This window comes from Tetrao urogallus, assembly GCF_951394365.1.
Source record: "Tetrao urogallus genome assembly, chromosome: 18".
In the NCBI taxonomy this organism is placed as follows: domain Eukaryota; kingdom Metazoa; phylum Chordata; class Aves; order Galliformes; family Phasianidae; genus Tetrao; species Tetrao urogallus.
The window spans coordinates 5503721-5528435 of NC_136831.1; the positions used below are offsets into that span (position 1 = coordinate 5503721).

Sequence of the window (24715 nt, forward strand, 5' to 3'; positions counted from 1 at the left end):
CAGAGCTCTGGGGGCTCGGTGCTGGCAGACCCCTCATTCTGGGCTGCCCAATGCTGCCGTGCCCTTCCCAGCAGTGCTGCAGGAGTTGCTGCTTCCTTCTGCGTTCCCCTCCACCTGCGTGTTCCCCCGGTGATGATTTAGAGCTGGAAGTCTGCGCTTCGACATGGGAAGAGGTTCCCAAGATAAAATAATCTCCGCCAGCAGCTGAAGTGACAGAAGCCCCATTAACAGCAGCATATGCCTGGAAACACACACACAGTGCGGGGGGGGGGGGGGGGGGGGGGGGGAGGAGAGGAACAGGAAGGGGGGGATCTCTGATAATTGCTCTGCTGCCATTGGGATGCTCTGTGCTAATTTACAGCATTAGCAGAGCCGGGATGTGGTTCCTTCTCCTGAGCCCGGGCAGGGTTGTCCCCTGGTGCAGGCAGCTGTAATTATCCGCATTTAACTGAGGGCTTGTAAAATCTATTTGTCTAGCAGAATGCGAGTGTAATTGCTGCGAGTTGAAGGAGGATGCAGGCGTGGGCTGGAGCAGAAAGTTGGGTCCCCTTGACTGCACCCTGCTCCCCATCCCCAGGGGCTCTGTGTCACCCCATGGATGCTGGGTGCAGCGCAGCGATGCGCCCGTCTCTGTGCTCTGCTGAGCCCCGAGGTGAGCACCGAGTGCCTGCGGGGCATCTTCCATCCTTCCCTCCTCCATGTGCTTTTTTGGCGAGAGCCGAGCTGAGAGCTGGACGTGCTGGAGTGCAGGAAACGGTGCTGGGGTGGCGATTGCTTCACCTGTGCCCTTGGCCCATGTGCAGCTCATTGGCTGCACAGGGGTGGGACCTTCTTGCTGCAAAGCAGGAGCTGGGGGGGAGCGCTTGCTCTTTGCAGGCATTTTCCCCCACTGGCACCTGGAGATGGGTTGCTGAAGCTTGGTGTTGCGTTGCTGTGGCTGGAATCTGCTAATTGCTGTGCTCGCGTCGAGCTGGTGGGGTGAGTAATGTGTGTGCATGGGGGGGATGCTGGCATGCTGGGGGCTGCTGTGCCTCTGTGCTGTGTTTGGAACGCTGGGGCTGCTCTTGGAGTCTGTGCTGGAGAAATGGTGTTGAAATGGGGGTGTGCAAAAAAGCGTTTCCTGGTCTGGAAGCGGGATGTGACGCGGGGGGGGGGGGGGCTGAACTTTCATCCAGGAGAAGTCTGAGAAGCAGCCGTGCGACATCAGCAGTGCTGAGCTGTGATCAAGAGGGTTCTGCGAGCGCTCTGATTTAGCAGCAAAGAGATGAAATGAGATCCAGGGGCTGAGAGCCAGGCAAATTCTGACTACAAAGTGCATACGTGTCTCTGGGATGGAAATTAACAACAGGAGCAGCTTCAGCCCCTGGATCTCCATTGTTGGTTCACGTGCAGGGAGCTGCCTGTGCCCCGTGTGGATCTGAGGGGGCTGCCCCCATCCCAGACACAGCAGAGGGAAGCAATGCTCAGCACTGGGACAGATGGCCTTGTAGCAGTGTAGCACTCTGGGGCTTGTTGGTTTTGTTGTGGGATTTGCAGTAAATTGTCCCTCTCTCCTGCAGGGGAAGGTCTCTGCTGTGCTTGTAGTGCTGGGTAATGGGGTACAGTCCACTTTCTCAAAGTTGCACTCCCTGTATCGACTGGCCCGGCTCCTTCTGGAGGAGGGAATCGATTTGGGGCACCCATGGCAGCAGGTTGTGTGCTTGCACAGCTCCTTATCTCCCGGACAGGCAGACAGATGCGTGTCCCACAGCCCACCCCCATGCTTTGTGCTCTCCAAACCCCCGAGTTGGCAGAGCTGCGGGCGGGCAGCCACAGCCCTGCGGGACAGGGGGAAGCACGAGCAGCAGGAGGGCGGGCAGGACATCAGCTCTGCAGGCACCGGGATGCTCCCCAGTGCCGTCCATCTGCTCCTTCACGGCCGTGTGCAGTTTGTGTCGTGGGCTGAGGCCAGGCTGCTCCATTCCTTCTGCCGGGCAGGAGCCGCTGCCAGGAGCTCACTGGCACCGTGCTGAGTCCTGCCTGCATCCCGATGGAGGAGCATCCTCGTGGTGATGCACATAGCACCGAGTCAGGCTCCAGATGGGGACCGTGCTCACGTGGTTTTGCAAAGTCCCATCTCTGTGCTGCTCAGATCCTGCAGCAGGACAGCAGTGCTCACCTCCCCTCGCACTGAAGAAAAGGGGGGATGTGGAATGGGAAGAGTTAACGCAGGAGGATTTTTACCCTGTGGCGTAAACACTACAGAATGCGTGTTTGCCTTCATTTGCATATCGAAATGTGTCCTAAAGGCCCTTCCTTTGGAAAAGTTCTGTTGGGTTTTTTTTTGGTTTGTTTTTTTTTTTTTTTACTCCATCTTCCTATAGAAGGGAGGAAATTATTCACAATTAAAAAGTAATAATAATGCGGAATGAAGGAGACCAGCTGTATAATACCCGGCACAAAAGGGGGAGCGTGGGGAATCTATTTTTACTGGTTTCCACGGCAACAGAGATTTTGTTTACAGTGATTTTCCTCCGGTGCTGCGAGGCTGTTCCCAATTTACATTCAGAAGGAGCTCTTTGCACGGGAACCCATCGCTGGAGGGTGCTCTGGGCACGCAGGGAGGATGCTGGGGCTGAGGAGGGGCTCTGCAGCCAATACTGCTTCTGGTCTGAGAACTCCGGAGAGAAAGTGTGCATCACCTCTGCAGTGTAACTGATGGAGCAGAGATGCTGATTGTTAGAGAGCTCTTTAATCTGGCAGGCGCAAGCGTTTGCAGGATGCAGTAGCTGGAAATTGAGGCTCGCCTGATGGGGATGGGTTTTTTAACGAGGGCTAATAGAGCAATGGAGCAATTTGCTGAGAGCTCCTAGCATTCTTTGGCGCTGGGTCTGTCCCTCCCTGGAGCAGGGAATGGTTGGAGTGGTGTTGATTGCTGAGGGAGCAGCTCTGCTCCCCAGGCAGGGCTGGGGGAGGGCTGTCCTGTGGGGCAGGTTGGTCCAGGTCCAGAGGGGGTCTGTAGATGGCACAGCTTCTCAATGGATGGGTGTGGAGTGGGGCTGTCCCGCTCCCTTGGGTCCCCTCCCCATCTCTCTGGGTCGATGCTGAGTAGCTCTAACCTCATCCCTCTCCCCAGGTGCTTTTGAGATCCACCCCTCGGGTTCCAGCCCTGTGCTGCCCGTGTCACCAGGGAGGACGTCCCCTGGGAGCAGAACTCCGCTTGCTCACCTGAGGGCACCCTGAGCATGCAGGAGGTGGGGGGGGGGATTTGCTTAATTACAGCCTCCTTTCCATAGGCAGAAGGCAGAACTGGGAGCGATGCTCCCCAACAGCAGTGCTGAGCCTGAACCCCAGCAGCTGCAGGGACACGGCCCCTTCCAGCTGCACAGCTCACCTGGGCATGGCTGGGGGGTGCTGCCCTGAGAGCTCTCCTTGTGTGCACCAATAAAGGAAGGTTATTATCACCTATTCCAGCTAATTTTCTGTGGTTTGTAATGGCTTTGGGAACCAGGTAATTGCAGTGATCACATTACATGTGTAGGCATTAAAGGGAATTGAAGGGACTGTTTGTTAATTAGCTGTAGTTGTGTGGAACCTGAAACATATTAACCTTCATATAATCCCAAACTATTAGGGATGAAGAAGGGATTTAATGATGGGAGAAACAGCAAAACAAAAAGCAATTAGGGCTCTTTTCCCAGCACTGCTGGTGCTCAGGTATGGGGCAGAGCTGAGGGCAGCTCCGGCTTCTTGGGCAGCAGCATCACTGGGGATGGGGGGGAGCTCACGCTGGAGCCACGGGTGCTGGCGGAGCTGCCTCCCCCGGAGCTGCCACACCGCGGTGTCTGTGCCCGAGCTGCGTGTAACGCTGCGGTGTTGGTGCTGCAGCGCTGCTTTGGCTGTGTGCAATATGGGGCCGGGCGTGCTGATGGGACCCTCAAGTCCCGTCACAGCTCTGCAGGGCTTTGCACCGGAGCGGTGGGATGGGAGCGGTGCCCTGAGCTCCGTTGCTCGCGGCAGCGCGGGCGGGCAGAAGCCCCGGGCCGAGGTGTGAGCAGCAGCGGGGAGGAGGAGGAGGATGTGACGGCCCCCAACGCTGCGGGGCAGAGGAGGGGGCTGCGGGAGGCCGTGCCGAGCCGCGCTCTGGAGCTGCGGGGATGGATAAATCCTGTTTCTATGGCAACCTCAGCATCACCTCCTTCCTCCCCGATGTCGGAGCCCGCGATGTTCCCAGGCAGCCCGGGGCTGCTCCCCCCCGTGGCAAAAGCCATTCAGGTGCTCGGGGGCTGCGGGGACGTCGGGCGGAGCGCTGGAGCTGCCCGGGGCGCCCCGAAGCTCCCGGCCCCGCATCCCACCGCCCCTCCCCGCAGGCGCAGCGCTGCCTTTCCCCATCCGCGGGCCGTACTTCCGCGGCACCTCCTGCCCAAAGGCGTCGGAGTTCGTGGAGCTCTGACAGCTCCGTGGTCCTGCCGGGAGCCCCGGTGCTTCACCACCAATCGTTAATATCAGTCAGCACCGTGCAAACAAACTCCCCGCTCCATTTATTCCACCCAGCTCCCGATTTAATTAGGTTTTCCAGTTTTCCGCTTGTCCTGGGCCGATCACTCCTTAAAACAGTGGAGAATTAATTTGCACCTGCTGTCAGAAAGCGTCTCTCTCCAGTTAGAAAAATAATTAAGCCATCATCACACATCAGGGGTAATGAATCACTGCGCTCCGCTCCCTTCACAGGTCGTTTGTTTCCTTCCACACTGGCAAAGAAGGTGTAAACTAAATGTGAGCAGCTGCCAAGTTATCCCTGTTCCCTCTCTGCCCGATTTCATTGGGTTTTCCAGCTAAGCTTGGTCCTGGTGTGCTGGGATGGAAGTTGGTAGAAGGGAGCTGATGCTGCAGCAGCTGGTGCTGCGTTTTAGCTGTGTGCAAACCTGGAGAGCTGCAAAGTTGTGTGGCCAGTGGGTTTGCACAGTGGCTGCATTGGGGCAACCAGGGAACCCCTGGTTCCTTGCATGTGATAAAACGTTGTAGTTTTTGAGTCTGGACGTGTGTTCAGGGAGAAAGTGCTAAGCGTGATGTTTAGGGAAGGGATATGGTGAGTGTCCCTGTGTTTGCACAGTGTGTTGTGTTTACTGGTTTGGGTTTAGATGAGCTCCTAGCTTTGGAGTCAGCTCCAGCTGATGGGAGATGTTGGAGCCGATGTCCTCTGCAGTGCAGGGGGGTTCTGCTTCACGTGGCTGAATGAACACTTATGGAACCATCTCCAGGACCTCCACCCCATCTCCTTTCCCCTGCCGTTCTGCACTTTTCACCTTTCTGTCCATGGCCTGAGCCTGTTCCATGTCTGTGTGCATGGAGCGGCCGCGGTGGGACGGCTGAGTGGTCCAGTGAGGGGAGAGCAGCACCTGGGGCAGCCACCAACCTGCTCCTTGCAGGAGCTGTGCTGTATTCATTCCTTTCTGTGGCAGACGTGTCGTTATCTATTCCTGAGGGTGACTGCATGCACCAGAGCATGCGGTGCCTTTGCACTGGTGCAGAGTGCTGGGGAAGGCGCAGCAGCTCCTCTGCTGTGGGCGCAGTGAATGGAGATGAAATGCTTTCCTTGCCTTTGCTGATTTGTGCTCACACCTGCTCACATGAAAGCCCAGTGCCCACTTCAGTGCCAGCTGATTAAATTAAAGTCCTAGTGAGTTTGAATAATTTTCCCTGTGAAATGTGGCAGATGGCCTCCATTAGGCGTCTGCTCCCAGCATCTGCCAGGATGTGATCAACCCCTCTTTGGAAAACGCACAAAAGGGAATGGAACAGGAGAGACCCGGGAATGGGCGCCAGTCCCTCCATCCACCGAGAGGGGATGACAGATTCTCTTTGGAAGCAACTGCCGGCCTGAGGAGCGGTGTCCCTCAGCGCACCCTTTGCCATACAGATGGCAGCAGGAGGGACGGGGACGATAGCGCTGGCCCCGCAGCTCAGCTCGCCCCCAAGGTAGGCAGGACCCTGAAACCAGGGTGCGCTCTCACGCCGCTCTGTGTTGCAGAAGGCATCTGGCACCCGCGCCGGTTATCTGGGCTGTCCTTCTGCCTCGCAATCTGTTCGCGCAGGGGATGGGATTTGTGTGGGGACGGGGAGCTTTGTGGAGCGTCACATCGTCCGGTGCTACGCTGTGATCCGCGGGCTGGGGACGTGGCACTGGGACCCCCCCCCCCCCCCCAAACACACACACACGCAACCGCACGCACGCGGCGAGGGTGTGCGGGGAGCGGCGGGGATGCGGAGCGCAGAGCAGCGCGGGGTGAGCGCGGCTGTGCCCGGCGGCGGGGCCGCATTGCCGGCAGGTGGCAGCGGCAGCTCGCGGAGATGGGCAGAGCTGGGGGTGGTGGTGGGGGCTCGGAAATCCCCTCGACCCCGCAGCGCTGAGATCCCACGGCAGCGTCGGACACGAACCCACAGCATCCCGTGCTGCTGCAGTCCCGGGACCCGTTTCTGTGCCGCGGGTGGGATCGCTGCGTGCTGGAGGAGGGGAGAGGTGGGGTGCACCTGCAGCGAGCCCGCAGGAAGGTGCGCTGCTAAACTGCAGATCGATCCAAATTAAGATGGTTTCCGTGGAAAACAGCTTAATAAAGCGAAAAGGCAGCAAAGCTGCGGCTGCAGGATGGAGCCGGCTCGGCAGGCTGCAATCTCGAGTCGGCGGGGGTTGGAGGAAGGGCTGCATGCATGTGGTGTCCCCCCGGCACCGCTGGGAGAAAGCACGGCTCCGGTTGGTTGCTGGTAAATGCAGTTGAAGTTGCAAATGGAAACCCGTTCCCTGCCCCAGAGACCTTGTTTGCAATGGGATTACTGCCATAGCTGTGTCTGGGAGCGTTGCTGGAGGTTACCCAGCATGCTGCCGGGGCTGGGAGGAGGCTGCAAGTAGAGGATGAGCCAAGAGCTCTGCACGTTCAGTGCACGTTGAGCACATGCAGCAGGGCAGGGGGTGAGCTCCTGTCCTGTGAACCATATTCCTGCAGCCACAGGGCCTCACTGCATCCCCCTGCTCCTGTGTGCGTGCCCTCGGTGCGGATAGGTGTTCTCCTTCACTTGCTCATTTAGCCGTTGTCGCGTTGTTTTAATTAAATTAGCATCTTCAATACCTTTTGTCCTGCCATCACAGCTTAATGTTCCTCTCCAGCTGCAGGGAGCTGGGAACGGCTCCCATGCCTGCGGTGTGCACAGCCCTGCTGGTGTGGGGGTTGCTGCAGGGACCGGTGCCAGCGGGTGCAGGATCTGCCCCTGTTGTGTGCTGGGACTGGGGCCCATCATCAACCTCCTGCAGCTCCCTGGGGTCTGTCGGGAACGGGGGGAGCTCCATGCACATCTGGAACGGTACAGCTGAGGGGAGAAAAGGGCACCGAGAGCACGTGTTTCCCTGGTTTGTTGCAGGGAGGCAGATGGAGGAGGGCTCTGGTGGTCACCGTGTGCTGGTGAAGTGCAGCAAACACCTTCATTGTTAGTCGGGGCTTGTCGGCTGGAGCGCAGGAGCGCCGGATAAAGTGTTCCAGTGAAGAAGATAATTGAAAATCAAAAAAGACTTTGTTAATTTGATTAGGCAGAGCCGGAGTTGAATTGTTCTTCATCAAAAGAGATTTAATTTTGACATGCAATTAAATCCTTCTGCTGTACTGGTGCCCTGCTCGTTCCCAGCAAAAGGGCAAATAGGGTGGGGGGGACTTCACAGGACTGCGATGAGACGTGCTGGGAGGGGGGGGACGGGAAGAAGTGTGCAGGCAGCTGCAAAGGAGTGCTCTCATGGGGAACATCACTCTCTGAGCACTGAGTTTGGGTGGTGTCTGCGAGGCGCTGATGGTGTTAATGCAGGAGGCAGCCCTGTGTCCCAGGTCTGAGAGCAGATTTACCCCAAAGCAGGGCAGTTTTCCCCCCAGTGCCCTCACACACCCCAACACTCCTCTTTGCTTGCTGTGTGTAATGCAGGGATGATCGCTGCTTGATATAAGCAGCAGTGCCATCATCCGTCCCCACGCTGCAGGAGGCGGCTGGGTGGAAGCCCTGCAGTTGGAGTTGGCGATTTAGAGCTGATGGAAGAGAAAGAACACAGCAGGATGTGCCCAAAGTGCAGGTGGAACCGGCTCTCCTGTCCCAGGAGCCGTGCCGTGGCCTCTCCTCCCTCCCTTCACCATCCCTGTTGCTTTCTCTTTGTTCCTTGCCTTGCCATCTGCCTGGCTCGCCTTCAGACCTGCCGCAGCTTTTGCTCTGTGTGCCCATATTTCCTGCTGTTCCCCGCACTGCCCTTCCCAGCTCCATCCCATTAGCTGTGCTCCCAGCTCTCCCACCCTGAGTCTGCCCGCATCTCCTGGCTCTCCCTCTCACTCTTCTTGGCAGGGCGAGTTCTCCTTCGGGTTCCTCGCCGTGCTCCAAATGGCAGCGCCTGGTGCCTGTGCAGATGGCAGTGAGGGGATGGGGACCCACAGGTGCTGGGGGGGCAGTAGGGCAGGGTGGAGCACAGTGAGAGCAGCACATCGCTTTGGGTGTATAGGGAAGGGTGTGCTCCCAGTCTGGTGATGCTGCAGAGCACATTTCCACCTGGAGCAATGGGAGCCCTGCTGGCAGCTCCCTGGGGCTGTATGGGTGAATCAGGTGTTAACCCACCAGCTGCTCTTTCCTCTCGTTGGGTTCTCCATCTGCACCTGCATGGGCTTTTTCTGAGCAACAGAAAAGGTGTGAAAGCGTGAATCCCTGTGCTGCCTGGTCTCTTGAGCCATCGCTGACATATTTTGCAGCTCAGGCTGTTCTAATTGCCTTTGAAAAATGCAAACCGAGAGCCAGGAACGCTGCGTGAGGGCACGGAAATGCAGCTGCCCGTGGAACACGGGCGCCTGTTGGAGCTGAGAAGGATGGGAGGATCCACCTGGGCTGTGCCAGGGATGCTGCGTGCTGGGATGGCATGAGGAGACCATGAGGACTGCCTGGGGCAAGTGCTGCGTGGAGGGGCTTGCGGGCTGGGGCCGAGCCTGTGTGCTCTGTGCACAGCACCAGTGCTAGCAGTGTTGGTGCAAAAGGGGCTTAGGTGCCTCTTGCCCAGTGCTTCTGCAAGGCTGGGCGGATCAGCAGCAAAAATCTGAGCTGAGTTTGCATCTCTTTGCATCCCCTTCCTGGCAAGCAGTGGCCCTGCTTCAGGGAGAAGGAGCTGCAGAGCCAGTGCAGCTGGAGATAATGCCAGCACAGGTGGGTGCTTGGCCTTGCAGACCCTACAGGTGGGTGCTCAGCCTGCAGCCCCGCAGGGTGGTCCTGCAGAGCAGCTTCAGAGCAGCACAGTGGCTGCTGAGCTCCAGGCGCAGCTCTGTGCAGTGTTTACCACCATCTTGGCTTGTTGCCTTATTTGTTCTCCTCTAATTGAGCAAATGCGCTGTAGGCAGCGAAGCTAGGCCAGCATTGACTTTATTAGGGGAGAGCATCAATACAGCACCGCATGTTAGGAGGCTCAGCCTAACGCTGTCAGACTGCTGGAGTTTTAAAGTTGCACTTTATTCATGATGTTTTGATTTCTTGTGCTCTGGGGACTCCGACGTTGATAGATTGTGATGCGGTACCAGAACAATATAATATACGAGAGCAGCTTACTTCCAAAACAGGCATTTGCCACGAGAGCCCGACATCTTCTTGGATTTTCTTTTTCTTTCTTTCTTTTTTTTTTTTTGAGGGTGAAAAATGATGGCATAAAGAAATCCTAAGCTTTGCGCAGTTCCATCATCCAGAATTAGCAACCAGAAAGTCGGTGTTACTGCTGACTGGGAGGCTGCTGGATGCTGTTATGCCAAACTAATTTCTGCCTTCTTTCTGCTGCTGCAGCAGCCCTGGCAAGAGCTGTTCTCACTCCAGAAGTCGGAGTTTCAACACAAGCAGGCTCCTGCTGCTGCCAGCAACGGAGTGCTGCTCTTGCAAGTGAGCTTCCGCTGTGCTGCGCTCCCCTCGGGGTCCCTGTGCTGCTGCACTGGGAGCTTGGGTTGCAGCTGCAGCTTCAGCATGTTCTGAACTGCTTTCTGGCTTTGGGAAGAGGAACCCCCTTCCCTCAAGGAGGTGCAGCTGCTGAGCTGAGTGCTGTGGGCAGGGGGTGCTGCAGCTTTGGGGTCCTGCTGCCTCCCGTGCTGCCCGCCAGGCCCTGCAAGGTTGGGTTTGGGATCTGAGCACTGCGACCGTGGAATGCTGTGGATGTGTCAGAACAGCACTGTACACCGCCTCGTTCTTGGAAATATCTGAACCATTCCTGCTAAAACTTCCCTCAAAATTTCAGCCCGAGGCAGGCATTCGAAATGGGAAACATTAGAGCGAGCTGACTTACACTGCGTGAAGCTACAGGCGAGGGATAATAGGGTCTCTTAAAGCGCTGGGGACTGCGGTAGTGCTGCACTCCATAAAGCCTGCAGCAGCCCAGGGCTGAGCCACCTGCACTCTGCTGCAAGCGGGCATGGCGTGGCCCTGCTGGGTCGCAGTGTGCTCCCTGTGGGGTGACCCCATGTGTGATGGGGCACTGGCAGCCTGCAGTGGTGCTCCCAGCCAGACCTTTGTCTGGGTGATGCAGAGAGCCTGGCTAGAAGTCACCCCCAGGGTTGGTATCGAGTTCAGTCTTGGTCAGGATCTTCATCATTGACCTGTATGAAGAGATAGTGTGCACCCTCTGCAAGTTTGCTGATGGAGCAGTGGCTGACAGCCTAGAAGGCCGTGCTGCCATTCAGCAAGAGCTGGGCAGGCTGAGTTGGGTGCAGAGGAACCTGATGAGGTTCAGCTAGGGCGAGTGTAGAGTCCTGTACCCGTAGAGGAATGACTGCATGCATCAGTACACGTTGGGGGCTGAGCTTCTGGAAAGGAGCTCTACAAAGAAGAAATTGAGGGTCCTGGTGGCCAACAGTTAGCCAGTGGTTGAGCAGCAGTTGAGCAACAGTTGACCAATGGTTGACCGTGAGCCAGCAGCGTATCTTGTGGCCAATGGTTCCCTGGGGTGCACGGCCCTGAGCGCGGCCAGCAGGGCAGGGAGGTGCTCCCCTCTGCTCTGCCATGGGGAGGGCACATCTGGAGCACTGTGCTGGGCTCCCCAGTTGCAAGCAGAGCTGCTGCAGAGCCTGGCAGAGGATGCAGAGATGGTGGGGCCTGGAGCATCTCCCATAAGAAGAAAGGCTGAGAGCCCTGAGGCTGTTCTCGTGGGGAAGAGGAGGCTGAGAGGGATCTGATCTGAGGCGAGGCAGATGTGGTATTTACAGAGAGGCACGAGGAGTCTCTGAGGAGAGCTCGCACCACTTGCATATTAAAACAGAAATTGCAATTAACAACAAAAAGGGGCATTTTTATAACGTTTTTTATTGAAGTCTTAATGAACAAATAAAGAAGCAGAGAAATCTGCGTATGCGTTTGCGAGATATAAAACTGACTGAATCGAGATGAAGCAGCGAGAAAACTTGGCCCTTATTTCCTGCTAGATAAGGAAAACAGAGCAGCAAAGGAGGGAGAGGAGCAGAGAGGAGCACAGCAGCTCCAGTGAGGTTTCTGCAGAATATTCCCCAGGATGATTGACGACACTCCTTCTGCTAATTTTTAACTCTGATTGCTTCTCCTTTCCTTCAGCGGAATTTAACTAGTTTGTCTGGGATATTAATAATTAAACACCAAGGAATTATGTCCCGAGCTGTCCTCTCAGATGAGCGTTTGTGATTGTTTTAAAGCGCGCGGCGTCGGGTTTTAGTGCCTCTTTGATAGAATTCTGCTCCTTTCCAACTGCTGACACCAGTAACCCTATAAATTAGCAGATGATGGAGGGAAATCTCCCGGCTGCTTCTGTTGGTTTTATAGTTTGATTTGTTAATAGGAGTTTTGGGTCACAGCCAGGCGTTCCCTAACCGGTGAAGGGAAGGTTTTGTCCACAGTGCAGCACTGATGCCTGGTCCTGGTGCTCTCCACGTGCCACCATCCTGGGATGCTCAGCACCTCACGGGGGCAGCTGCCTGCTGCTGGGGTTGCTTGCAATGAGGCTTTGCTTGCAGCAGGGGGTTGCTTGCAGTGGGGCTTTGCTTGCAGTAGGGGGTTGCTTGCAGTGGGGCTTTGCTGGCAGCAGGGGGTTGCTTGCAATGGGGGATTGCTTGCAGTGCTCAGTGCCCGTCCTGCTGCTGCCTCGCTGCTGTTGCACAGTCGAGGTTTTCATTTATTCTGGAGGGAAAAGCGTTCGCATCCCCCCAACCAACGTGAACCCAAATACAAATAAATTTCTCTCAAAGTGCAGTCGTTGGAGAAAACCAAAGGCCGTTCGTCAGGCTGACATCAGAGGAGCCGCGCTCGCTCTGACAAGCAGCACAGGCTCATGTTTTATTCACCAGCCCTGAAAAATACCTTCCCGAAGAGGGGGCCCATAAATAAACCAGCGTGATGAATATTACACGGGATAAAAACTGATAAAGCAAGAGCCCCAGACACAGCGAGGTTGGGGAAACACGTGGCTGTTGTCGCCTCTGATCCTGCGTGACGCGCCGGGGGCAGGGGAAGGCATCGTGGTGGGAGGGGGCTGAGCCCAGCACCACTCACCTGCTCACCTGTGCCTGTATGGGTGGGGGGGGCCTGGGCAGCCATCCCCATGTGTTTTACTGAGGGTTTGCAGTGGCTGTGAGGCTTGCAGAGCGCTCACTGCACAGCACTTGGCTCCTGCTGGCTTCGTCCGCCTTGAACTTTCAGGAACATTTGCCTTTCCTTCTCTCCACCCAATTTAAAGAAGACAGTAGCTCAGCTCCCGGGGCAGCTGTGTCTTTGTGATGGTCTCCCTGTGTCTCTGAACAGTGGGCTGCAAGGAAACGAAGCATTGCATTCCAAAGTCGTGCGTTCAAAGGCTGCAGGAGGAAGTTTGCACAGATGGATGCTCTGCAATCCCACATTTGGCAAATTCTGTGTAAACTGTGTGCAGATCCCCTTGGAGAAGTTCCTTTGCTCTCCCTCCCGGAGCATCCCATGCTCCACACCTCCCCTCTGCAAGAGGCAGGGCCTTGAAATGAGAGCTCTTTGCTTATTATTGCGTGGTTTAATTGCTGCCTGATGGTCTGATCCACCACAAACACCGAAGCACCCGTGGTGGCTGCAGATCTGGAGCCGTGGAGCAGCCCCACAGGTGGAGCATGGAGGGGTTAATGGAGGGAGCTCTGTGCAGAGTGGTTGGAGTTTACGGGGCGGCCATGGAACAGCATCAGCTGTAATGCTTATGGCATGAGGGGAGGAGATGGGAAGGTGCAGGCATTGGTGCTGCCTCTCCCAGGCTCCAGCCAGGAAGGCTTCGTGGTGCCCTCCGGTGCTTCTTGTCGTCATGAATCCTGGGCTCTATCAAAGCTTAATCAAGGTGATGGCAGTAATGAGGCTGGGAGGGGTGGGGGCTCAGCTGCAGGGGACTCAGCACCGTGGACTGGGGAAGCAGCCGCATCTCCGGGGAGGGTGAGACCCCCCCTGTGTCTGCACACTGGGGCCAGCCCTGCTCCCCACCCCACCCCCACCCGCTGCCAGCAGTGTATTAAAAAAACATAATTGATTTTCCTTCCTGCCAGTGCTTAACCCAGACTTTCCCGCTGCAGCAGCAGAGGGCCCTGATTACAATATCTCTGAAGAGGGCACCGTGAGTTATAGTAATGGACACTCTTCTGCCTGTCTGTGCCGCCCATAAATCTCTCCCCTCCTGGAAGTGCAGATGGTCCATAACCGTCCATCATCCCGAGCGAGCGCCGGACAGCCTGGGGTGGGCTGCTCCTCTGAGGCCACATTTCTGCAAGCTCAACGGTTCTGTGGCTCGGCACGAGCTCTCGGTAATGGAGCACGAGCTGCTTCACCACCAGCTGTGATTTAGGGGGGAACGGGCAGTAAATATCCCACAGCTGTGGTGGGAGGGACGGCACTGTGGCTGCTTCGGCACAGCAGTGCTCGCTGCTGGCGCACGCCGGCACGGTGCTGCTTCGTGGCTGTGTCTGAGCCATGTGTGTTGTGTGACCTCCTTGCCTGGTCGCTGTCACCGAGGGGTCCCTGCAGGGTCCCTGCTGTGTGTCCTCTGCACCCGTCCCTGCAGGACCTGCTCGCTCGCAGCCACAGATTTAGGAGCAAATGTGCAAACTGTCCCCCCAGGAGCTGTCCTGGAGGGATTGCAGAGCTCTGAGCTGCCTTCTGTTGGCACGGACCCACATCAGCGAGTGCCCTTATTTACGAGCATCCCTCTGGCATGGCCTTTAAGCTCTTCCATTCTGATTTTTGCATCGTGCTTACTGTGAGCCCAGGCCCGGTGAGACCCCGACGTGGCAGCAGCGACGGCTCTGGGAGCACTGGGCTCACTCAAATTGGGTTGGAGCTCTTGCTGCGCCCGTGGAAGGGTCTCTTTCTCTGAGTAATGACCTGGAATTGGATCCTGCTGTGTTTATTAGACAGTGAGAGTTGTGCAGGATCAAAGCAAAGCAGGCTGAGCACCGCAGAGCTGGGGGAGAGAGCAGCCTTTTGCTGGCAAACAAACAACCCAGCAGCCCAGGAAGGGATCTGTGCTCCTGATAACAGATGCAGCTATGCTCCAGCAGGAAATCTTTCTGTGGGTCAGAGTCACCTGGCCCATGGGCAGGGCCGTGGGGCTGCAGGCACGGAGCTGGTGGCTGACCACAGGGCTCAATGCTTTGGCAGCCCTGGGGCTCTCCTCGCTGGGGGCACCACAGCGCTGTGCCCACCCACGCTGGGGCTACCGAGGGCAGGGAGAGCAATTGCAGCACTAATTAATGGCTGTGCTGGAGGGAGCTGACAGCTCACTGAGCCTGCAGCGCGATGAGCAGCTGGATGCTGCGCTCCCAACAAGCTGCTCCATGGGCTGCTGGGGCCGGGGGCAAGCTCTGCATGGGCTCTGCATGTCAGCAGGCCCCCAGCGTGCCCCTGCTCTGTGCCCTGCAGAGCCATCCCCGCAGTGAGGAGGGGCTGGGGCTGCTTTGCAGATTCAGGCGGCATCAGCTGGGTTTATTAAGCTAATAAAACAATGTTAAGTATCCGCACACTGGAGCCCCCTGAGGTCTTTTTATGTGCAGAGAGGACCCGAGGGATCCCAGCGCCTCCGAACTGATGATTGCTCTGTCACACTAATAGATAGCAGAGCAGGTAGCACTGCGCCAGGCACTGTTCCTCCACCAGCACTGTGCCCTCAGCCAGACCCCATCTGCTCCTTGAACCGGTGCCCGTGCAGCCCCAGCGCAGCGCTCAGCTCTGTGGGCTGGCAGTGCCACCTCCGTGCACTCAGCAGTGCTGTGCTGTGCTGCACCTGGTGTGCAGAGCATCACCTCACCCAGCCCCCGGCGTCCCCTTGCTGCACGGAGGTGTAGGGCGATGCACTGGCAGCATGCAAAGCAGCCGCGTATAATAGATAATAATTAATAGACTGCTCCAGCGGCTAGCTAGGTAAGTAGATAAATAATTTTAATTATCCTTGGGGAGGCTGTAAATTCGCACACAGCCCTTTATTAAACTCTCTGTTTACAACAGTCATTTATATTGTGTGTCATTTTGCATAAAACCCCCTTGGGGCTGAATTGCGCTGCGTAATAATGGCTCTGTTATTAGCAGTGCCTCTGCCCAGAGCCGTGGGGCTCCAGCCACGTGCCAGTGGCCCTGCTGGCATGATGGGGCCGAGGGTGCCGGCAGGACCAGGAGGTTCCCAGACCCCCCTCCAGCTCCTTCCCGGCGGTGTTTGGACCTTTGTGCTGATGGCAGGGTGGGTTTTTTGGTGGTTTTTTTTTTAACCTTCCTCCCCCCCATTTATTTGCACGGGTCTCTCCGAAGAGCCATAAATTCTGAGCGGTGAAATCCCGCTGCGTCAGCAGTCTGCGGAATGAATTGATATTAAACGCGACAAAAGTCTCTCTCATTCACCCCGACCACTTTCTCCTTCCATTCCCCGAAGACGTAATTGAGAAGTGGAGGGATGGTGCTTGCCATCACCCCTGCCTGGAGCAGCACCGTGCTGCCTATTGCCGGGATCTCATTAATTAGGGATTATTTACCAATAACTGCTCTCCACGCGCTCCCACCCTGCAGCGCACTGCGCTCCATGGCCTCACTGGTTTCCAGTGGCACTGCTGGCAGTGGCTCTGCCCGGCTCTGTGTGCTTTTAGGATCACTTTTTGGGCACGCTGTGCCTTTCCCCGCTCTGCTTTCTGTGCGCTGTGTTTGCAGTGCTGCTGCTTTGCACGCGGACCAACAGCACGCACCCAGCACTGGGGATGGAGCACTGCTTGGGAAGTGCTGGTGCCATCCTCGTGGGCTGGAATCTCCTTTTTTCATGCATGGCAATGTGCACCTGCTCCCTTGGCACTGACTCCAGCATGTGTGAGAGGTAACTCCACAGCTGCCATCAAATACGGTTTAATATCCCTGTTTCTGTGTCTCCAGGCAGTGGTGGGGGATGTGGGCAGCCCAGGCTCAGCGCTGGGGCTGTGGGGCAGTGTGTGCCCCCCACACAGAGCTTTCCCTCGCTGCAGGGTCGGGGTTATTCGTTATTTTTAGCAATCGATGTTATTGATGCCGTGTGAGCTGGAGGAAGCCACTGGAGGGCTGTTCTTCCAACTCATTACATTTAGAGCTGAACTATCCCCCTTTTATATAAATCCTGACACATAAAGATAAAATACGTTGCTTTCCATTGAGCCACAGCCCGGACACAGGGATGGGTTGGTGCTGAGTCAGGGCAGCCCTGCACACACGTGGCCATGGGGAGGGGTCCCCCGGGGGGGCAGGGACAATGAGCACCGCTCTGGGGGCCGTGCTGCACGGCTCCCATGGGCTGAAGGATTTAGCTGAGCCTCCCAGCACGGGGCTCTGCCCTGCTCCCTGCCAACCCAGCAGCTTTCACCCCACATCCTGGTGCTGGGAACTCCCCCCGCTGCCCCCAGACCTGGTGCTGCCGAAGGGGCTCCCGCGCACCGTGCTGCTGCCGCCTCATTAGCATTACTACTCGGCCAATCTGCGTGATTAATGTGCTGACTTGAGCAGAGAACCCGGTGCTGAGATGAAATGTAAACCCTGCGCTCCTTGCAGCACGGTCTCCTCGCTCACTCGATGGAATCTCAGTCCCTGCGGAGGGGATCGATGCTAACCTGCTTACCGCCCGTGCTGCGCCCGCTGGGGGCGGTTTAGGGTCAGGAGGGGCAGTTTAGGGTCAGGAGGGTCCCCCCAGGGCTGCCCCCAGAGGGCACAGACTGTCCGTGCATCCATCTATCCGCAGCTTGGCTCTCAGCTGCCCCCAGCATAGCAAGAGGGGGCACAAAGGAAAGAGCCTCCCCAGCGTTTCCACTACATCAGCCCAGGGCTTGAGTGGAGCCCAGGCCCGCCTGAGAAGGCTCTTACCATTTACCTTTGTAGTTTTTTTTCATTTAGAGAGCAAAAAACACAGAACCCAAACCTCTTTTTAAAGCAACGCATCGCTGCATCCCTTCAGGGAAAAGCACTCTCACACCGAGGTTTTCCTGCACTCTTGCTGTCCTCAGTGCCTCCGTTCTGCACTTTCAGAGCACTTGCCCCCCGGCCATTCCCTCTGCGCTCAGGATTTGTTTCTTTAAAAATAATAACAACAAAAAAAGACTGTTTTTACTATTGTTCCCAGTCGACGTTACGGTAGGTCCGTGTTGATGCAAAAAGCCCTCCCCTGCTCGCCCTGCAGTGCTCCATGCCCCCCTTCTCCCCTCCATCTCCTACCTGCAACCCTGGTGGTGCCTGGCACCCTGCAGCCACAGCTCCGTTCACCCCCAGACCCCACTGGGCTCCTCAGTGCTGTCCTCTTGCTGTCACCCCTCGGAGCAGAGCTGTGGGCTGTGCTGTGTCCCATCGGTTCTCGGCGAGGAGGGAGAGCTCAGGTTAATTTACGGTGTGTGAGGGAACCGAGGATGGGAATAGCGTCTGCCCTCTAAATAAGTCATGAAGCAGGATCCCAACAGCACAATTAGAACCCTCCGTTAATGATTATTTATGGGGCTGGGAATGCTTATTTAACCTGACTATATTAAATATTAAACCAAATTATAATATTTATAACCGTTATTTCCAACAAAAGGGAGCGGTGCGCACTGGGGCAGGGCTGTGCAAGCAGGTGGGGCTGTGCCCAATCCAAGGGTCCCAGGGTCTCCATTCTGGCCATGTAACAGCTCACACATCTGGGACAAGAGGAGCAGAGCTGCCCTGAATGGCTTTGCCCAGAGCTGGGCGCTGCCAGGAGGGTGCAGGACGGTACTGGTGGCATGCACTGAGCTGGGGCTGGGGATGTGGATCTGCTGTTCTGGGTGCCAGTGGGGGCCCTGGGGTGGTTGGGACATGGCCAGGGCTGCAGCCCTCCTGGTGCAGGGGACATTGGGATCCCGCCAGCCCCACAGCGTCCCAGTAAGGATGGGAGAAGCCGTCAGCCCTGGCACGGCCAATGGACGCCGTCAGCAGGGAAACGGGCTGAGCAAAACAGCCAACTGAATTGATTTCACTTGCAATTGGAAAGTCCATTGGCGAAGCAAACTGTGTTATCAAGCTGAAATGAGCTGAGCCATGCTCTCTGCTGAGGAGCACGCTGGGGGCTGTGCTGCATGGAGTGGGGCCCCAGTGACCCACCTGCTCCCCTCCCTGTGGGGTGCTCTGCGTCCCCACCATGAGCGCAGCAAAGGGAGGCAGTTGGCTGCATTTGGAGTGCAGCTCTGAATGCTTTCTCTCCATGAAGGCAGGTTGACAGCACCGGCCCTCTGGGGCTGAATGCCCAATGGAGGCAATGTCTCTGGCGTGGGGCAGCCCGCAGTACGGAGGGCAGCAGGGACAGCAGGATTTCCATCTGCAGAGGGCACTGAGACAGGACCTGTGGCTGGAGTCGTGCAAAGGTTCAATACTGCAGTGACCACTAACAATATTTCAGGTGTGCAATCTGAGGTAATGACGGGGCTAATCAAATCTCAGGCATAAGCTGTGACTTGTGGGGTCAGGAGGGAATGCACCACACCTTGCACACGGGTGCTTAATTGCTTTTGTCTTCTCCTGAATCAAAGCAGACAGCTGGGCTGGGTGGGCAAGGGGCTGTGCCCAGAGCTCGTAGCTGTGTGCCTGCTGGAATTCAGTTGCTTTTCAGCATTGCCACAGCTCCTGTTCTGCTTGCCCCAGCACACGTGGGAGGTGAGTGAAAAATCCCTCCAAGTTCCCAAAGACGGTGTGATTGCAGGTTCTGTGGCCTATTGCAGATAAAATGATGATTAAGGGGTCCTACCCTATAAGCAGACAACCGTGTTTGACCTTATTTAGGCTCCTAATCAATTTGCCCCCGGTGTGATTAATTGAGATGCTCGCCATTGATTTTCCTTGAGACAGGAGGAACAGCGGAGGTGGGATTTGCAGGGATGGCTGTGGGGAGAGGGCAGTGTTGGTGGTGAGCAGTGCTAAGCCCCGTGCAGGGCAGGGGTATCCCTTCACTGTGCCTTTGGGTCTCTGCCAGCACAGCTCTGCCTCCTTCCTCTGTTTGCAGAAGGGTAACAGGGCCTAGCACTGCGTGGTTGGGCATGGGGGTATGGGAAGGACTCTGTGAGTCTGGGACTGGGGTGGGCTCAGAGGGGGCAGGAGGATGGGGCACACTGTGCGTCTGTGCTGCAGAGCCCTGCAGAGCTGCTGGCTGTTGTATGGGATGAGTTATGTGCTGGGGGATTCAGTGCTCTGGTCAATTATTGCAGGCAGTAAAGCACCCTGCTGCTGTTTTCCTTTGGCACAGCTGAAGGTGGAAGGACAGGGCCATGTGCTCCCCTGCCCACAGCTCCCAGCCCCACTCCTGGACCCCTCCACCCCACAGTGCCTTCCTGCCCGTGTCTGCATGGTTTCAGTCACCCACTGCCATGGGAAAGTCTCAGCATAGCAGCCACGGGGGGAGCTGGGACCCCCTGCCCCGAGCACCCCTGTGGGGTGGGGGTGAGCAGCATCAGGGCCCCCTCCATGTGAGCTGCCCACAACCATCAGGGTAGGCAGCGCTGTGCCCAGAGCCGCCTCTGCGAGGTGAAGGACCTGCAGCACGGATGATTGGAAAGGATTTTCTAGTTAAATTGCTGAGCAGATGGATTTACCCTGGACTGGTCCTTGTGGACTCTGGAACATTTTCTCTTCTGTCACGGTTCCTTTTTATGACCTGCCATTTGCTCCAGCAAGCAAGGAGAGAGCTCTTGGCGTCCCGCTGCCACCAGGAACACGTGGGCATCGCTGCTGGGAGCTGCGAGCTCCTTTTGAGGAACACAACCACAGCCAGCAGGGCACCGGGCTCATCCCAGCCCTGTGCTAGCAGCATCCATCAGCACCGTGCTGCCCTGTGCTCTGTGCGCCTCCTGCCCTCCACCACCCATCCCTATGCAGCCCTGAGATGATGCCACCTCTTCTCCGAGCAGTGTCATCCTCCGGGTGCAGGTGGCATTCCTCTGCAGGGTGGTGCAGTGGGCACAGGGGCTGTGGTGCCCTGGGGAGGGCAGGCACTCCGCTCACTGCAGCATCGATCACGTGGCTGCTTGGGTTTCCACTGTTCCTGTTTATGGGCAATATTTCTCTTTCTTAGAAGAAGGGGAAAAGATGACACACGATCTTCCACTGAAGCCTTTCCCCTTCCTCCAGCGGTGTTTTCTGCCATTTACATTAAGGGCTGCACCGGCTTGGAGTAAATGGAGCAGGTTTGCAATTAGTTTTCAAAGTACTTATCTCATTAAAGTAAATGAATTATTGATTTAGTGACACTCATGCTTTTAGTGAGCGGCACCGTGCCATCACCGCTCCGTTCCCTGCCTCGCCATGGCCGGCCCTCGCACGCTCCTTCCTTGCACGCACGTGTGTGCGGCTGTGTGCCCGTCGTTCCCCATGTGAGCCTGGTGCCGGGTGCCCAGCTGGATGTCCCCCAGCATGTGGGGCTGCAGGAGGGTGGAGTGCTGCTCCACGGCCCAACGCTGATGGCTGCGCCTGCCTGCCCTGCGCCGGCTGCTGACTCATCTCTTTTACGCTGCTCTGGCGAGATTTAATCTCTCCCGTAAGAGAAAACCCTCCGTTCATTGGAACCCACCTGCCCATGGCTGCTTCTGTCCCTGTGCCAGCACAGGGGCTGTGCTGCAGGCAGGAGCTGAGCACTTGGGGCACCCAGCAGCACAGCGTGGGCACATCGCTCCTTGCGCAGCGCCTCAGTGCTGCTGTGCTGTGGATTTGGGCACAGGAACCACTTCCTCTTCTTTCTCCTCCTTCTCAGGGTAGCGTTGCCTGGGGAAGGCAGTGGCAGTGCAGCTGGAGCTGAAGGTCAGCACTGTTCCAGGGCACTGCACGTCCGTGGGTGCCCAGCCAAGTGACAGCTGTGTGCCAACCGTGAGCCAGAGGTGTGCTATCTGTGTGCCAGCCAGGATCCAGCTGTGTGCCAGCCACGTGCTAGCCGTGATCAAGCCGTGTGTTAGACATGATTAGCCGTGTGCCAGCCGTGTGCCAGCCGTGATGAGCCAAGTGCCAGCTGTGTGCCAGCCAAGTGCTAGCCACTAGTGAGCCGTGTGCCTGTCATGATGAGCCTTGTGCTGTCTGGTATGAGCTGTGGTTGAGCCGTGTGCTAGCTGTGTGTTCGCTGTGTGCTAGCCATGATGAGCCATGGAATCATAGAATGGCTTGAGTTGGAAAGGATCTCAAAAATCATTAGCCATGTGTCGGCCTTCTGCTAGACATGACCCAGTCATGTACTAGCTGTGATGAGCTGTGTGGCAGCCATGATCCAGCCATGTGCTAGCCACGTTCTAACCTTGTGTCAGGTGTATGCCAGCCAGCATTGTGCAGCAAAGCAGAGCAGATCTGCTCTGTCCAGGCAAGAGGCATCTGCTGACAATATCTGAGAGGAGGGTACAGGAGAAGAGCAGCGCTGTGCTGTCAGTGGCAGCCAAGAAGTGACTGCACTTTTTGGATGAGAGCCGGCAGCTGGGCAACTCTCCCAAACAGTCACTGAGCCCTGAAGCTGTCCCAGTGCCCGTCCCAGTGCCCATCCTGGTGTTGTGGCTCTGTTCCCACCGCAACAAAGCTGCAGGGTGGGGTACATGGGCTTGCGTGGCCACTGCCCATATTGCAGCAGAGCAAGAGGTGATGGGTGCTGGGTGCCTTCAGAGCTTCCCTATAGGTCAGAGCATCCCGTTACATCTATCCCTGCTAACACGGGGACCTGCCTGTGGGCTGCAGCCCTCTCCCCATCGCTGTCTGCATCAGTGCTGGGAATGGGGCGTTCCATCTTTCTGAGTTTAAAGGAAAAAAAAAAAAAGAAAAAATCCTTCTCATTTAATTAAAAGTGTTGACATTGTGCCTGGCCATCCCGCCCGCCAGAGAACGTGGTTATAAATTAAACATTAAACCTTTAATGGCCCATAAAGAAATATTCGCTGCTGCTTATGTATATAGGGGATATAAATAGAGAGGGCTGCTGGGGGAGGGGCAGGATATTATTTTTCCTCAGCCAGATAATCTTTGCTAATGAATTTAATTAAAAGAAAAAATTAATTTAGGACTTTTTGGTGGAGAGAACGGAGGGGTTGGGGGGTATCAGAGTGTACTATGGGAAAGTTGTGCTGAGAAGTTTCCTGGCAAGGCACAGCGCTGGGACTGAGGGTGGGGGGTCGTCCCTGGGTGCCCACACAGGGCTCCCCCTGGCTCCCATCCCACTGCCTGGGGTCAGGATGGCTCAAGGGGCTCCTGAGCTTAGAGGAGAGCCTGTCTGAGGATGGGAGCAGGCAGTGGTTTGCCACTGGTGTGGGGACATCCTTGCGCTGGGGACCGGGGGCTTCCCGCCTCTGTGCGCTGAGCTGGAGAACGTGTCTAGCTGGGCTGGAGCTTTCTGGAGGGTTTTTATCATAAGAGCACTAATGGAAGTCAGCACCAGCCTAATGAGCTGTGTTCCTCCATGAATCTGATTCATTGAGGCAGGAATTACCATAATTGATTATCCTGCTGTGCGGCTGAGAGCGGTGTTTGCTAACAGAAGTGCCTGGGAACCCACGCCGTGCTTTCAGCATTGGGGTTGTGCCTTCAGGTTGAGCTCACGTGGGGCCCCGGAGCAGCCCTGGGGCTGTGTGTGGGGCTGCACCACTATGGGGCCAGGGGAAGACAAGGGGACATAAGGGGACAGCAGCTCTGTGGTGTTCTCCAAGCAAAGGTCTTCGGGTGGGGAGAGGTAGCTGGGACTCTGCGCCTTGAGGTCTGCAAAGAAGCGGTGAGCAAACAGAAGCAGTCCTCATCTGCTCTCTCTCTCTCAAAAAAAAAAATCCCGTGCCATATGAGCCGCTCTCATTATTTTTGAGGGTCTGACATGATTGATGAACATTCAGGTTGGCACCGTTGCCAAAGCCAATTAGCTGAAGTGCAGCTTTCAGGAAGTTTTCTTTGAAATTCGGTGATCTTCTCCAAGAAGTACCCAGCGCTGGGACAGGAGGGGCAGGAGGGGATGGGGTCTGACATGGAGTGTCTCTGGGTGACGCTGCACACTGCAGAGCCGAGAGCACCAGCCAAAGCTGTGCCCGGTGCCCCCCTGCCTGGCTGCCTGCTGCTAACAGGGAGCATCCCCAGGGCTCCTGGGAGATAGCAGTTGTGTTTGTCCACGCATTCTAAAATTTTGCTGGTCAATGAGCAAATAGCATTGCCTGTAAGCAGGTTTAGCAATAGCAATCATTGATTTTAATTCTCCCTCCTCTTTCTTGTCTTTATTCTTAGAGAGCCCAGCGCGAGCACCGCAGGAGGAACTTGGCTGCATAAAGGTACAGAGCTGTCCCCTTCTGATGAGCCCGCAGCGCTCGTGTGCCCCACTGCCCAAACCCTGCCCCAGGGTCCCCCCAGGGAGGCAGGGACTGGGAGCTGAGAGCTGCATGTTTGGTGGGGAGATTTGGGGGCTGCGTGGGGTGGGATGGCGTAGAGCTGCAGGGAGGGCTGCTCCGGCCCTGGGCACCCAACCCCAGCACTGAGCCAGGTGCAGAGTGGCATGAATGGAGTGAGTCCAGGCAGCACCGCCCGGGCTGTGGTGTCTGTGGGGTGTCCGTGTGTGCTGGCGGTGCTGTCTGTCTGTGCGCTGTGCGGCTCTGGGAGCATTCCTTATGGCTGTCTGCTGAAGGGCCGTGTCCTCACTTGGGTGCTGCCCTCCCCAGGATGGTACCCCTGAGGGATGCTGCTGGCTCGTGGGGTAACACAGCCTGGCTGCTGTGCAGCTCGCTGAGCCCCAGGGTGGTGCTAATGGAGCAGAGAGCTGTGTGGGGAGGAGAGCTCTGGTCGTGGTGGGGTGAGGATGGCCCCGGTGTGCTGGAGGTGTGCTGCTCTGCGGGCTGAGGGGGACTGTGAGTCTGCCAGAAGGGCCGAGGGCATCAAAAAGCCCGTGCCCAACCTGCCCTGGGCACCAGGAGCTGGCAGCGGACGCATGGTGCAGGCAGTGGGGCAGAGCATGTGGGCAGTGTTCCCTGCTACAGTCACTGTGGGAGCACGCAGGTTCTGGGCACCCATCGTGTCACCACTCAGGGCCATGCTGATGGGGGATGCAGCACAGCTCTGCATGCCCCGGGTGGAGCCATGCACCCACCCACTCCTGTGCTGCCATTTCGGGAGAGGCCTTTTGGGATGAGCTCACAGACACCATGGGCTGGAGCACAGCTTGCCCCAAGCCTGCATGGCTGAGCGCTCAGAGAGGAGATCTTCCCTGTGGCAGTGGGGGCACAACTTCTGAAGCTTTGTTTTG

General features: G+C 56.8%; 1 protein-coding gene across 1 annotated transcript in view; it reads left to right on the forward strand.

The window, feature by feature from the left end:
- Positions 1-795: 795 nt before the first annotated feature.
- RBFOX3 (RNA binding fox-1 homolog 3) overlaps positions 796-24715 on the forward strand; it is a gene marked incomplete at both ends in the record, with an annotated part of 49023 nt that continues 25103 nt past the window's right edge. The window contains 3 exon segments of the mRNA XM_079544443.1: positions 796-885; positions 887-978; positions 23707-23750. Of these exon segments, the coding sequence (XP_079400569.1) occupies positions 796-885; positions 887-978; positions 23707-23750 (226 nt within the window).